The sequence below is a fragment of the Dysidea avara genome, chromosome 8 (genome assembly GCF_963678975.1).
Source record: "Dysidea avara chromosome 8, odDysAvar1.4, whole genome shotgun sequence".
NCBI classification, from domain to species: Eukaryota; Metazoa; Porifera; class Demospongiae; order Dictyoceratida; family Dysideidae; genus Dysidea; species Dysidea avara.
The window spans coordinates 1002697-1018799 of record NC_089279.1 but is presented as its reverse complement, the minus strand read 5'-3'; the positions used below and the strand labels follow the sequence as shown (position 1 = coordinate 1018799).

Here is a 16103-nt window from a genome sequence, read left to right as displayed (position 1 = left end):
CACCTGTCTAAAGCAGCCACTTGTCTAAAGCAGCCACCTGTCTATTAAGACCAAAATTTTTTAACCAGTTTAGGCATGTTCTACTCAGATATAGTATTCCGTTGGATAACTCATGTTGCTGATGGTATGTGATGTACCATATTTTCAAGACTTCATAATGGCTGCATAAACTTGTGATTGTTATAGTATGTTCACGTTGAGCTGAATCCTGAAAAATAGCTAAAAATTAAAAGTGGATTTTTTCTCAACAGAGTTAACATTTCAGCCAACCAGATGATTATTGGTAACAGCAAAGGTGTCAACAACAGACACGTATGGTTTGGCTCCATTACAAGTTCAGGAAAGGGCTGTATTGGACACTGTACTTATATGGCTTCCCATAGGAAATGTCTTGTGAAATTTTTGATCGGCCGTAAATATTAAGTCAAACATTTGAACAAAGATTTTGAAATATTTTTAGCGGGTCAAGCAGTACTACAAATGGAGGTATGTTCCGTTCCAAAAATGGAAAGAAATGGTGGACCTATTATCATCCACTTTTGGAAGGTTATTACGCAGAGGAAATATTACTCCAAAAGTGGATGGAAATGACACATTTTTCCTATATAGTGACTAAAATGAGTAATAATCATCCATATTTGGAGTCTTTTAGTCTTCCACTTTTGGATGATTCTGTTATCATGAAACAATCATCCATATTTGGATTGTTCTAGTCTTCCACTTTTGGATGATTCTGATATCATGAAACAATCATCCATATTTGGAGTCTTTTAGTCTTCCTCTTTTGGGTGATTCTTTTATCATGAAACAATCATCCATATTTGGAGTCTTTTAGTCTTCCTCTTTTGGGTGATTCTTTGATCATGAAACAATCATCCAAATTCGGATACCTATAGTAAATTTGCTAGCACCGGCTTAGAAATGTTGTAGCTATTGTCATTCATGCCGGCAAAAGTAGCTGTAATGGCAAATATTCATAAAATATTATTTTGAAATGACAGTTGTGACACTGAAACTTGTGTGACCATCGATTTGGATTTCACAACTTTTTCATGCAACTTATTTTATAAAACGTCTGTAATTTCACTGTTTTTGCGTGGATATAAATTTCGCTGTTTTTTGTGTGGATATAAATTCTCCTTAGTTTTTTACAGCTTGTCTGTTTATGTGTAGATCTAAATTCTTTTTGTACGTGTGGGACTACACAGTACCAGCGTGCAAACAGATTCTCTTAACAAAATGCAAAAGATTATCGTTAGTAGTAGTGCACATATACACATAAATTATACACTTATACAATTACTGAAATTTCCTACAAATCTTTAAATTCTTGCATGCCAAAAACAGTTTGATATGAAATTTGAAATTTGGAGCCTTCATATATGCAATGTGGCCTTTGATCTTTTGCAATCCAGCATTTGCTTGTTCATTGATTTGGGAATTAAGGGATGCTAGATACTCTTGCTGATAAATGTCCATGTTATATCCACTTGAACAGCCGGTGTGTCCTCTCCAATGAAATCTATCCACCAAAAATGTAGTGTTTTGAAACATCACTGGCTCACGGTTCAGCACGTATTGATGAAGCTTACAACTGTTGTCGTAAATTATGTACTCGGGCATGCTGTGAAATCTTGTTAATATTAACTCAAATGGATGACGTGGAGACTCATGCTGTTTTAATATTTGAAAACCATAACATACACCATGGCTACAAAAGAGTGTAAAGATTCCTGGTGTTAAGACAGGATGACTTGAGGAAAACTTTCTGCAGGAGTCTCGATCTTCCTTGTGTAATTTCAAGTCTGCTGCATAATTTCGTACCCTTCGCACCAGTGGTAGGCTGGGAAAACAAGAAAAGTAGTCTTCATCCGGTGGAGACAAAAAATTATTAGGTGCTGAAACATTGTATGGTGCTAAGCACAAATCTCTTAACAGCTTGAAAAGATTACATACACTTAAAGGGATGGGCTCTGCCAACGTTAGCTTATTCAGGAAAACTGCGATAACAGGTGCACTCTTTTGCAAAAGTGCAAACTCTTTTTTTTGACCTGCCTGTCTAACGTCAATTCCTGAAATCACCTTATCAATTACTTCAATGACATCAGCCTTGCCTGCTATCTGAATCATGCCACATATGGCCGTGTTGCGAGCCAACTCAGAAAAAAATTCTCTGTAAGCATGAGGTGCTACTGTTGTTCCAGTTTCTTTATAGAGTTGATCAATGACACCGGCAAGCGCACTAGCCCCTTCGGCTCTCATCAATTTCATCATCGAGTTAAACTGTGGTAGAGTAAGATGCTTGGGAGATTTCACACACTTTCTGTCCTTTGTATAACCCGAGTACTGTAATAGTAATTCTCGTGACTTTACCGTTTTCAGTAACACTCTTTCTGAATGTCTAACTGTCACACACTGAATACTGTCAGTGGATTTAGTTTCCTGCACAGAAAGCCTACTCAGAAAGTCTTTGCGAAAACCAATGAGGGTGCCATCACACACAATGGTTTTAGGTGTATGTTCACATTGGGGACAAAGAAAGCATTCTTGATAATTAATATCTAGCAATCTGGCAAAGCAGTTCCATGCCTGACGAAGATGTTTGATTCCCACTGGGCGTGACTTGCTTAAGACTGAAAAAGTTTGTTGCATGGATCTGTGAAAAGCTATCAACGGATTTTTTCCTTCTAACATGATGTGTAAATATGTAAACAACAGCCCATAGTAAAACAGATGCTTACCATCTAAATTTAATAGCAAGTGATCACGACCGTCATATTCCTGTTTACAATTGCAATCCCCCATTGTTGGTCTGTAAAAGCAGTGTCTTTTTGACTATCATGTATTGACACAGACTCTTTATGAATAATCACGTCTTTGGTAGATATCCAAGAATTAAGCACTGGGTCATCAGAACTAAACTTATGGCCATGCTCACATTTCAGTGTTTCATTATAATTAGGAACTAACTCTTTAGGAAATTTCCACTCACCACACTCATGTGCGTCATGAATACTTTGAAGTTCAGTTGGCAGTGGGTATGGGATTAGCTGTGATGATAAGCATGTAAATTGTTGCTCCTCAATGGATTCAGCATCTTGGTCAATGTATATGTCATTTACCTCGCACCAATTGAGGAACTGTGTTACGTGTTGACAGTGATCATGGCACAAATCACAATAGAGTCTTGTGCTTTGCCTGGAGCATATTAAGCCACATTCACTGCCATCATACACAGCTACTAACAGAGGATCAGTACATATAATATCAACAGATTCATCACTATCTTGCTGGTGACATATTTCACTAGCTGACTCAAACAATTGTTCTGTTGCCAAAGCATGTACACAGTAGCTCTTTTTTTCTTCAGAGGCCCTTACACGTAGGTTGCAATCAGAAAAATCACCATGGCAGTATGAATTGCATCTCTCCTTTTGAAATTTTGAGGAATCACACGAACACAACAGTATCACAATAGATTGAGAAAGGTACAGCTTTTGAACTAAACAATAGCCTGACTTGAGATTTCCTGAACTATCGCAATCAGCAATGACATATCTTTGACTATTTGACAACTCATAATATCGGCCTGAACTTTTTAGGCTTCTGACAAAGGCAGATTGTAGTGGAAATTCACCAACCTATATAGAAAAATCAAATTAAATTTTAGTAGGAAGACCCCTCTCTTAGTTGTCCTGCATGTAGGACAGGTACTGATGATAGTAGTATTAACAAGACAGACTGTGTCAAACTCAGCAAACACACTGTGTAGAACTATCAATAACTATATAGTGTGCAAAGGCTTCAACTTATTTAACACCTATCAACAGTTCTTTATAACCAGTAATGTTGTTTTTAACTTGCCAAAAGGTGAACTTTACTTAGTGTGGCTGTACTGGTAATTTAATTATTATTTGAAGCCCTCATTGATCTGGGGACTGATAAAACCCTTTTAAAAAACAGCACTCCAGACTTCGGGTTACTTATAAAAGCCTCCAGGACCTTTTCTACAACTTTTAAGACTAAATAAAATATTTTAAGCAGAAAGTTTCTCAATTTCGCTACGTAACCACCCAACCAAAGTCACTTATTTGACCACTTTTGAATCAGTAGAATCTACCTTTCGAGAACCTAGTAGGTTCTGGGTGTGTTAAGGTCAAGTCTTGGTTCTAAAAAAAAATTGAAACACCGTTGTGAATGCTCCTGCAAAGAGTAATCTGAATGCTAGTGATAACTACTGAATGCCTCCACACAATTACCATAATATTATAGAAGGAAGTTTAAAGGATCAAGCGGTAGTAAGGTTGCATACACACCCAAAGATGCTAGTGTACATTTAATCCTTAATTCAGAACCCTTGTGCAATTATTGTTACCTTCTTATGATCTAGTTGTAGGGACAAGCCATCATCACCATTTTCTTGTGACTTTGCTAATCTGGTTGACTATAAGAAAGAGATCATGCTTAAACTCTTAAGACTACTATAACTAACCTGTCTTTTAGTACTTAGCAGATTCCCTTTTCTCTGCTTCACTTTAACTTGGATTCCCTTTGTTGCTGCTGCCATTTCAACTACATGCACCAAAAACTAATGTCCACATAGCAGAATACTGGTCTGTGCAGCTGAGTAGACAGTTTTAATTCAAAGGTTTGTTTGTGTCAAAGACTTCAAAGAAGTGTGATTTTTGCTGTTTCAGCAACCTCAAACCCTTAAAATCTGAAGTCAGATTTTTATCAGTCATTTAGTAACAGTAAAGCTTGGATCTGAAGATGACTTCAAAAGTAGTAAATAACAATGCCAGGGATATCAAGAGAAAGTTGGATGTGATTTCTAAGAAATGCCAGGAATTGAAAGGTTTGGGAGTGGCTGTTGCTGTCGCATATTCTACCACAAAGACCAATGGTCTCTATGTTTTTGGAAATGAAAGAATTTCCAAAGTGGTGCAGAAGTACAAGGATGAGATACTCTTAGATCCAGATTGGCAAAAGGAGGAGATGGAGAGCTCTAGTAAAGTTTTGTTACCCCCTTTGCCAGATTCATTATATAGCCTAAATGGAATTACAATGAAAGCTTTAATTCAGGGCATAATGAAAGATCTCAAACTTTCATGGAATTCTGACAAGCCAGAATGGTGGCCAGATACTGTGCCATTTGTCAATGTGACACAGCCTGCTCCAGAGTTTGAAGGTTAGTTACCACAATGAAAAAAGTTTTTGATGTGTATCAACATAGGGAATTGGAGCATTGCTCTACGAGAAATAATCACAGCATGCTATACTCATCATGGACTGGATGTTCGTACATACATTCAGCCAGATGCAGAGGATACACGTGAACGTGTTCCTGTTCCTCGTGATCTCCAAATTGAAGATGATGGATCTAGAGGTCCTCAAATAGAAGACGATGAATTTAGAGATCCCCAAGATGAAGATGATGAATCTGGAGGTCAACAAATTGGTAATAATAAAACCAGACAGAGAAAAAGACCGGATTTCACACCTTTGGCTGTTAGAAAACCTAAAAGGCAAAGACACCAACCACAAAGATTGGAGTAAAAGTAAAATACTTACTTTGTAGTCTAACCTCTTTATTTCAAATAGCTGCATATGCATCTTTAAATTAATTATAATTCTAGTATATAACATAAAAGCTGCGGTACATTATGCGCTAGCAATAGACAAAGGGCTTGCACCGTAGCAATACATGTCAAGATCACTCACAACGAGATTCCTTTAAGGACTAGCTCCATCTTACCAAGTACAAAGCAAATCTGTCAGTAGCTAGGCATGTTATATCATGTATTCACAACAGGTTCTACTATGGAGGGATATTACTAATCACTGGACTGGACTGACATATTTTGGTTGTTACACATTCTGAGGTCATATTTGTTCTGTCTTTGCAAATCAAAGGCCTTCAGGGAGCCTTCTGCCCATTGCAAATCTTGGCAGAGAACTGCAGTATGAGAAAACTGCCATCTACATACACTCTTAGCTGTATGAATAGTTGATGATTAAACTTTAGGAGAGATTAGGTATAGCACAGCTTTAATACATAGTAAAACAGAACTGTAAGTTGTTCTTGGCATCGCAGCACTGCAATGGCTGTGCACTAAGGCATTTGAGTCTTGTGTAAGTACAAACAGCAATCAGAGGACTGCCTTGTGGAAAGAGGCTGCAAGCACAACAGCCCATAACACCACTAAAACAGTTGGGCATTTGTTTCCCCATAAAAACAGATACTGCACTATAGTCAATGAATGGGCTGTCACTATACAGCTGGCTTTTCTTGCTCAAATAAGCAACGTTAAACAGTGAAGAAATCAAGCCTGTAGCTGTAGCCATTGTTGAGTTACGCTTGTCTGAACGCATTAGTAAGTCAGTCAGTCAGTAGAAAATTGTGTTAAATAAGAAACTTTTAAAATTTAATATCAATTCAGTGGAAGGGCTTTTTGGCGATCTGAAGACATTTTTGAGCTTGCCTATGCCTAACCAATACTGCCTAGATGTCAGAAACTAAATATTAAGGGTTTTGGGTGATATTTTGGGGCAAGAAATCCCTAGCCTTCATGATCCCTATAGTACTACTGTACTATATGAGTACTTCTTGATTACTCTGTTTTTTTTTAAATCATATGTCCAATCCCTATTCTACTTGTTTAAACTTTTATCCCCACTAAATTAAATGTTTTTCTTGTTTGTGAAGCTAGAAAATGATAGTATCAGCAGCATTTAGAGTCTTTTGTGAAGCTACCTTTTCATGCGAAGCATGAGTATAAGACAAATTTTGAAGAAAAGTTTTGGTGACCTCTGTATGTCTACTTTTGGGTTGATAAGGGGAAGGGGGGACTAGAACAATCCAGGTATGGATGATTGTTCTACGATGAAAGAATCATCCAAAACAGGAAGACTAAAATCATCCAGGTATGGATGATTGATTTACGAGAAAAGAATCATCCAAAAGTGGAAGGCTAAAACAATCCAGATGTGGATGATTGTTTTATGATGAAAGAATCATCCAAAAGTGGAAGGCTAAAACAATCCAGATATGGATGATTGTTTTATGATGAAAGAATCATCCAAAATTGGAAGACTGAAACCATCCAGTTATAGATGATTGTTTTAAGAGAAAAGAATCATCCAAAAGTGGAAGGCTAGAACAATCCAGATATGGATGATTGTTTTATGATAGAATAATCATCCAAAAGTGGAAGGTTAAAACAATCCAAATATGGATCATTATTACTCATTTTGGTCACTATATAGGGGAATGCGTCATTTCAATCCACTTTTGGAGTAATATTAAAAACCTTCCAAAAGTGGATGATAATAGGTCCACCATTTCCATCCATTTTTGGAACGGAACATATATGACAAATGAGCCAAATTTCAAGATCATGTGAAACTGCATCCATGAGTTATTAAATGTTTTTGAGGATTCAACTCAACGTGAGCATACTGAGATGGGTGATTCCCTCAATTAAATGTAGTACTCTATCAATTACCAGTCACCATAGAGACAATGAAAGTGTACACACAGCCAGTGTCAAGGGGAGATTAGATTATGTTTGTATAGTGTTATATAGTGTAAAAGAACTTTAGGTTGGAAAACCTAAAATATTTGGTATCACCATGATCGACCAAATTACTTTGTTAATTAATGTGTAATATTTCAGTGTTATATTTCCCTTCCTCTAGTCCCTGTTGACACTATGTGCACCTGATGACTACAGAGTAGCCTTCATGTCACCAGTACCCCAGTACCCACTATATACTGCCTGCTTCTCGGAGTTAGGAGTTAAAATGGTAAGGTATATGCTCTACTAGCTGAGTTCACTGTTCACTGGTAACAAACGTTCTGTTGTAAGGACTTAATTAAATTAAGGATGAATATTTCAAGTACTGTTCCATACATTTTTATCTCTGAGGACAGTGGCAACTGACACCAATCACTGGTGTCAATAAGTGCCACTAAAAGCTACTGACACCGACCAAGCAACTCAAATATCTTGTTGTAAGAAGTTTTTGGTGAGTTTGAAGCGAGCTAGGGTTGACTGGGATGGTCACTTTACTTCTAGCTCACCTCAAACTCAGCAGAAACTTACCTTCATACAGACAGTGAGAGACATCATTATGCTTAATAGGCAAAGTTTAGTGTCAGTGTTATGGTTGGGTTCAGCCTTGGTTTCTTCACTGGTCTTATGATATATAGCATCCTTTTCAACTCTATCAGGTAGACAAAAGAGATATTGGTAGCTGGCAGTAATGGGTTGGCATGGTGGACCAGAGCATAGGTAGGGTCAGTAGTATAATTTTTGCTTCATTTTTTCTGTGTTTTATTGTCTTAAGTTTTTGCTGGCCAGTGTCAACAGCTTTAGATGGCACTTATTGATAGTGACGATTGGTGTCAATAGCCTTGGCCCTTCTTATAAAGTAAAAATGGAGAAATTGTCGGGAGCTTGTATTCCGTGGAATACGGAATAGCAGAATTACGGAACAAGCGAAAATCACATTCTAAATATTTTGTTATTGTTTATAACCTCTATAACACTTTAATATACATTCCTCACCTCGTAGAGAACACAATCACGATGGCACCGATCCTTGGGGCGATCTTTAAATCGGATATGTACAAAGATATTCACTCTAGAACAATCTGACTAAGCTAAACTACCATCAAATACACTTCACTACACAATCGCTAGAAAACTAGAAGTTCTTTATGCTATACTTACTCATACCAGCTGTCACAAAAGAGCAGCTAGCTAGCTAACTGGCTGAATAGTTTAGGACAAAACAATCCACCCCCTAGGTAGCTACCCTGCATGCATGGAATAATCTGACCTTTCTTATAACTCTGTTACCATTTCCTAAAGTGTTTCAAATAAATTCGGAGAATAATACTGCTTTCAGCTCCAACAACATTGGATTCAGTCACACGAGGTCACTCTTGCCGCTATACCGTCTCTTCCATCAGAACTGAAACCTTTGCACACTCCTACCTACCCTCAACTACCAAGATGTGGAATAATCTCCCCGAGTCACTGGTGATGATCAACAATTTAGATGAATTTAAAGATAAACTAGCACACTATTTCTTATAGCACTCATTTGTGTGTTGTATACTCTACATGAGGTTTACATAGTAATAATAATAACAGAGCTCCAACCTCGGCTCTAACACTTCGTATATAACTCTAATAAATTCTGGTATTTACTCGTGTGTGACAGCTGGTATGAGTAAGTATAGCACAATGAACTTCTAGTTTTCTAGCGATTGTGTAGTGAAGTGTATTTGATGGTAGTTTAGCTTAGTTAGATTGTTCTAGAGTGAATATCTTTGTACATATCCTGTTTAAAGATCGCCCTGAGGATCAGTGCCGTCGCTTGATTGTGTTCTCTACGAGGTGAGGAATGTATATTAAAACGTTATAGAGGCTATAAACAATAACAAAATATTTAGAATGTGATTTTCGCTTATTCCATTATTCCGTATTCCGCAGAATACAGGCTCCCAAAATTGTCCATTACAGAGAAGCTCTACTGTATAAAGTAAATACAAATTTTCCACCCTAATTTTAAACTCCATGCACACTTGTTGACCTGGTAGTCATGGCGATATTACTGCCACAGATCCCATACTACCTGGATGAAGAGAAGGACTGGGAACTAAACATGACTGACCTACAGATGGCAGTGGAATCAGCACGGTGTAAACCAAGACTACTAGTGGTTATCAACCCTGGTAATCCTACAGGTTAGCTATGGTGATGAGGTAATGGTGACCATCTGTGTATAGGCCAGCAACTGTCTAAAACTAACATGGTTGATATTGTAGACTTCTGTCATCAACACAAACTATTACTACTAGTAGATGAGGTAAGGATGGCATTCAGAGAATGCTTTGATGTTTGCAAAGTATTCAACTTTTTTAATTCTGGTAAGGGACCTGTACACAGGTGTCTTACTGGGTAATTACCAAGAGTTCATAATATATATACTGAGGAGAGTGTCCTACTCTCATATACCCCTGTAGAAGGGTGTATTGTGAAGTTATGATGTAACAACAAGATGTTGTGGTTTGTGACGTATGAGCAGCCATAAAAGTGCAAGAATCGTTAGCATCATTTCACACTCGCGACACTCAGGATAGCCGTATTTACGAATGGCCTAGCAAGAAGCACCATGAAGGAACGATTGTAGTTCGGTGAGAAACACTTAGAGCTGGAGTTAAGTTGGTTGCTAGCAACGTTGTTAGGCACACATTCAATCGATACCATGTTCAACTAATGACATCATTAATTATACAAAGAAAAACGGGCAAACTCAGAAGTGTTACGTCATAACTCCATGATATGCCCTTCTACAGGAGTATATGAGAGTAGGATACTCTCCTCAGTATAAATATTATGAACTCTTGGTAATTACCTATAGCCACAAATTTTGACAAACAAGTTGCATACTTTGTGGGTTACTAATAGAATTCCAGTTACATGGGCCATTGTCTCAAAGCATAGATACTATCAAGACACACGGTAGTGTGTCGTGCGGCCCAAGAAGCCGGCGCGCCACTCCCGTGAGTATATTGACAGGAAGAACGAAAACGTCATTTTCACACCTTTGTATCTCAGTGATCACTTATCCGATTGGAACCAAATTTGCTACACAGTTGCCCGCCAGCCAGGGGAGTCTACATTCCAAATTTGAAGGAAATCGCTCCTGCCATTTCCGAGATACGAGCTGCCAAAGTTTCGTTTTTTTTTTCTTCGTTTTTCTTTTCTTCTTTTCGCACACTTGCAAAAATTGCTATAACAAGCAAACGCGTACTCCGATCGCCATGAAATTTTGCACACAGAAAGGGAGTCCAACGGCGAATGCTAGCATCAAATGTGGTACAAATCCGATGAATGGTTCAGGAGTTATGACTGATTATTCGCGTAAAACAAGATCGATTTGTTGTCACGCCTACAGGGTAAACCGCTTCATGGAATGAGTTGAAAATTGCTATGTAGATGGAGTAACCATCGTAGGAGTGCCTTTTGGTGGTTTGAAAGGAATCGAGATAAAGACCACGGAGATATGACACAAAACCCAACCTGTGTCACAATTACGCGATCGATTTTTGCGAATAAAAAAGTATTAGTTTTCACGCCTACTAGGCAAACCGCTTAGAGCAATGAGCTGAAAATCGGTGTATAGCTGGAATAATCTTCATAGAAAGTCCTTGCAGTAGTACAGAAGAATTGGATTACAAACCACTGAGTTATGATTCTAAAGCCAACTCCGTGTAGCAAATGCGAGATCGAGATACTCTAATAGAACAGTCACCCTAATAGAGCATTCGGCTAATTTATTTACTCCATTATAGAATTTTATTACATCACAAGTTATTCTGTAGGGAATTCAGCTGCAAACAGTTAATCTTATAGACAGTTCAGCAAGAAGCAAGTCACATGTGGAGAGTTAAGCAAATATATCACTATAGAGATTCAGAACATTACAAGTCACACTGAAGAAAGTTCAGCTATTAACAAGTCATGCACCCTGTAGAGAATTCAGCTACAATTAAGTCACTCTCTAGAGAATTCAGCTACACAGAATTCAGCTACACACAAGTCACTGTGGAGAGAGTTCAGCTACAAACAAATTACCCTGTAGAGAGATCAGCTACAAATAAAACACTTTGCAGAGTGTTCAGCTACAACAAATCAACCTTTAGAGCGATCAGCAATGAACAAATCAACACAAATCTACCTGTAGAGAGATAAGCTAGAAACAAATCACCCTGTAGAGAGTTCAGCTACAAAAAATCACCCTGTAGAGACATCAACTAGAAACTAGACACAATGTAAGGAGTTCAGCTACAAGCAATCACTCTGTAGAGAGTTCAGCTAAAACAAATCAACCTGTAGAGAGATCATCTAGAAACAAATCAACCTGCAGAGAGATCAGCTACAAACAAATCAGCTTGTAGAGAGATCAGTTACACACAAATCAACCTGTAGAGAGATAAGCTAGAAACAAATCACCCTGTAGAGAGTTCAGCTAAAACAAATCAATCTGCAGAGAGATCAGCTACAAACAAATCACCTTATAGAGAGATCGACTACAAACAAATCAACTTGCAGAGAGATCAGCTACACACAAATCAACTTGTATAGAGATCAGCTACAAACAAATCACCCTGTAGAGAGATCAGCTACAAACTAGACACAATGTAAGGAGTTCAGCTACAAGCAAATTACCCTGTAGAGAGTTCATCTACAAACAAATCAACCTGTAGAGCAATCTGCTAGAAACAAATCACCCTGAAGAGAGGTCAGCTACAAAAAATCACCCTGTAGAGAGAAACAAATCACCCTGAAGAGAGGTCAGCTACAAACAAAACACTTTTAGAGTGATCAGCAACAAACAAATCAACCTGTAGAGAGATCAGCTACAAACAAATCAGCTTGTAGAGAGACCAGTTACACACAAATCAACCTGTAGAGAGATAAGCTAGAAACAAATCACCCTGCAGAGAGTTCAGTTACAAGCAAAACACCCTGTAGAGAGTTCAGCTGCAAACAAATCACCTTATAGAGAGTTCAGCTACAAATAAATTACCCTGTAGAGAGATCGGCTACAAACAAATCAACCTGTAGAGCGATCAGCTAGAAACTAGACACAGTGTAAGGAGTTCAGCTACAAGTCAACCTGCAGAGAGATCAGCTACAAACAAATCACCTTATAGACAGTTCAGCTACAAACAAATCACCTTATAGACAGTTCAGCTACAAACAAATTACCCTGTAGAGAGATCGGCTACACTCAAATCAACTTGTAGAGAGATTAGCTACAACCAAATCACCCTGTAGAGAGATCAGCTAAAAACTAGACACAATGTAAGCAGTTCAGCTACAATCAAATCACCCTTTAGTGAGTTCAGCTACAAACAAATCAACCTGCAGTGAGATCACCTACAAAAAAGCACCTTGTACAGAGTTCAGCTACAAACAAATTACCCTGTAGAGAGATTGGCTACAAACAAATCAACCTGTAGAAAGATCAGCTAGAAACTAGGTACAATGTAAGGAGTTCAGCTACAAGTAAATCACCCTGTAGAGAGTTCAGCTAAAACAAATCAACCTGCAGAGAGATCAGCTACAAACAAATCACCTTATAGACAGTTCAGCTACAAACAAATTACATTGTAGAGAGATCGGCTACAAATTAATCAACCTGCAGAGAGATCAGCTACACACAAATCAACTTGTAGAGAGATCAGCTACAAACAAATTACCCTGTAGAGAGATCAGCTAGAAACTAGACACAATGTAAGGAGTTCAGCTACAAGCAAATCACCCTTTAGTGAGTTCAGCTACAAACAAATCAACCTGCAGTGAGATCACCCACAAAAACGCACCTTGTACAGAGTTCAGTTACAAACAAATTACCCTGTAGAGAGATCAGCTAAAAGAATTCACCTTGTAGAGAGTTCAGCAACAAAGAAACCACCATGTAGAGAGTTCAGCTGCAAACAAATCACCCAGTAGAAAGATCAGCTAGAAGAAGTCACCTTGTAAAGAGTTCAGCTACAAAGAAACCATCATGTACAGAGTTCAGCTACAAAGAAACCACCATGTAGAGTGTTTAGCTGCAAAAAATCACCTGTAGAGAGTTCAGCTAGAAACAAATCACCCTGTAGAGAGATCAGCTAGAAGAGGTCACCTTGTAGAGGTTAAGCTACAAAGAAACCATCACATAAAGAGTTCAGCTGCAAATAAATCACTTGTAGAGAGTTCAGCTACAAATAAATCCCCCTGTAGAGGGATCAGCTAGAAGAAGTCACCTTGTAGAGAGTTCAGCTACAAAGAAACCATCATGTAGAGAGTTCAGTTACAAACAAATCACCCTGTAGAGAGATCAGCTAGAAGAAGTTAACTTGTAGATAGTTCAGCTACAAACAATTCACCCTGTAGAAAGATCAGCTAGAAGAAGTCACCCTGTAGAGTGTTCAGTTACAAAGAAACCATCATGTAGAGAGTTCAGCTGCAAACAAATCACTCTGTAGAGAGTTCAGCTACAAAGAAACCGCCATGTAGAGAGTTCAGCCTCAAACAAACCACCTTGTAGAGAATTCAACTACAACAAATCACCCTGTAGAGAAGAAGTTACCTTGTAGAGAGTTCAGCTACAAAGAAACCATCATGTAGGGAGTTCAGCTACAAAGAAATCACCATGTAGAGAGTTTAGCTGCAAACAAATCACCTGTAGAGAGTTCAGCTAGAAACAAATCACCCCGTAGAGAAATCAGCTGGACGAAGTCACCTTGTAGAGAATTCAGCTACAAAGAAACCATCATTTAGAGAGTTCAGCTGCAAACAAATCACCCTGTAGAGAGTTCAGCTACAAAAAATCACCCTGTAGAGAGTTCAGCTAGACGAAGTCACCTTGTAGAGAGTTCAGCTACAAAGAAACCACCATGTAGAGAGTTTAGCTGCAAACAAATCACCCTGTAGATAGACCAGCTAGAAGAGGTCACCTTGTAGAGAGTTCAGCTACAAAGAAACCATCCTGTATATAGTTTAGCTACATTTCAAGTCACCCAGTAGAGAGATCAACTGCAAAAAAATATCCTGTGGGGAATAATGGGCATGTAATAAATATATGTATATAATTTGTATAATTACTAATAAAATCAAAAATAATTGAAGTGTTACAAATCTTCTTTAAGTTCTTTTCTTCTTCCTGTGGTAAAGAAAAAAGCACATGGGTTAAAAAAGCCCCAAAGCCAGCCATTTGCAGTATACAAATACAAAAAGAAGTGATATCTAATCAAAAACAGCCAAGCTGTAAAAAAAGGTGCGGCCCCCAAAAAGGCCATGGTGAAAAAAGATGAGATGGCACAAAATTCACCTGAATTGTCGTTATTAAAATGTAACCATTAACCTACCATCACAGCCATTTCTTGGCCGCCACCTTGGATTTCACATCTTTTTTCACCATGGCCTTTTTGGGGGCCGCACCTTTTTTTACAGCTTGGCTGTTTTTGATTAGATACTAATAACACGGGATTGGAAGCTCCATTTGTGGACTCAATATAGTGTGTACATTCCAAATAAGCACTCCTCGTAGTTTCGCGGACTTGCCTTTCAGTTGGTGAAGGCTACAAAAGTCTGGTTATTTCAATACCAACTTAGCTAAGGGTAGTGAAGAACCAAGGTAAGTGTATAGGATGATATATGAGCTAGTATGTCTGTGCAATTAAGCTCAAATTGTCTTGTAGCACAACATAAATTGGGGAACGCTACAAAACTGTATTTTGTACTCTTTTCCAAGTCTTTGAAGACATACAGTGAAAACTAATGGAATTGTATTAAAGTACAGACAATTTCAAATGGCTTGTGCTGCGCGTTGGTACAGTTCAATGCTTTTTCCAGAAGATATTTAGTGTTAAACAAACGAGAAGTCACATAGTTTCTGTACCTGTTTCAGGTATTTCTAAGCATCCTCCAGATAATTGCTGGAATTGTGGCAAAGCTAAGTGATTCGAGTGTGGCTTAGTATAACAATTACAGTTCTTTGTTTTGTATGGACCAACTTACAGTTCGTGGAACAGTTGCCAAATCCCGTCCTGTAATAATAGAGCATAGCAACCAAGATAGCAACATAACTAATGACATGATGCAACCGTCAAATTAATTACTTCCAGTACAACGAGGAGTGCCAGCATGCAAAACGGAGCTTCCAATCCCGTGTTATTAGTATAGTATCTATGCTCTAAGTTACTAAGACATGAATTCCCAGGATTCTTCAGTGGATAACTCCCCTCAGGAATGATGTAATAATCACCTCAGTGATTATTACATCATTCCTTCGGGTTGTTTATCCACTGAGGAATCCTAGCACTCTAGACATGTCTGTCTGTGTGTAGTGTCCATCAGTCTGTCCATGAGTTCATGTCTTACATAGTGGTGAAGGTCCAGGTGGGACTTGTGTACCCACACCTTCACCTGTGAGAGTTTTGTTGTATTGTTATAGTACACTGGTAATGATAATTTAAGCACTTGCGTGGGCAAAGATCAAACAAATAAGAGTACTATTATTTCCATGCAGCACCG

General features: G+C 38.3%; 2 protein-coding genes across 2 annotated transcripts in view; both read left to right on the top strand.

Annotated features, from left to right (window-relative positions):
* Positions 1-16103, top strand: part of LOC136265145 (alanine aminotransferase 1-like) — a 30648-nt gene that overhangs the window by 10926 nt on the left and 3619 nt on the right. The window contains exons 5-7 of the mRNA XM_066059953.1: positions 7699-7806; positions 9634-9757; positions 9800-9879. Of these exons, the coding sequence (XP_065916025.1) occupies positions 7699-7806; positions 9634-9757; positions 9800-9879 (312 nt within the window). The remainder of the gene's footprint in view (positions 1-7698; positions 7807-9633; positions 9758-9799; positions 9880-16103) is intronic.
* On the top strand, positions 3460-6148 carry LOC136265146 (nuclear respiratory factor 1-like). Its single transcript, XM_066059954.1, has 2 exons — positions 3460-5188; positions 5234-6148. Exons 1-2 carry the CDS (start codon positions 4771-4773, stop codon positions 5554-5556), a joined length of 741 nt encoding a protein of 246 aa, XP_065916026.1. The 5' UTR covers positions 3460-4770; the 3' UTR covers positions 5557-6148.

Bases quoted from the DNA above. Each gene is read 5' to 3' on its own strand.
- LOC136265146 (XM_066059954.1), top strand. From the start codon at position 4,771: ATGACTTCAAAAGTAGTAAATAACAATGCCAGGGATATCAAGAGAAAG. The intron at 5,189-5,233 runs GTTAGTTACCAC...GTATCAACATAG, and splicing joins GCCTGCTCCAGAGTTTGAAG to GGAATTGGAGCATTGCTCTA.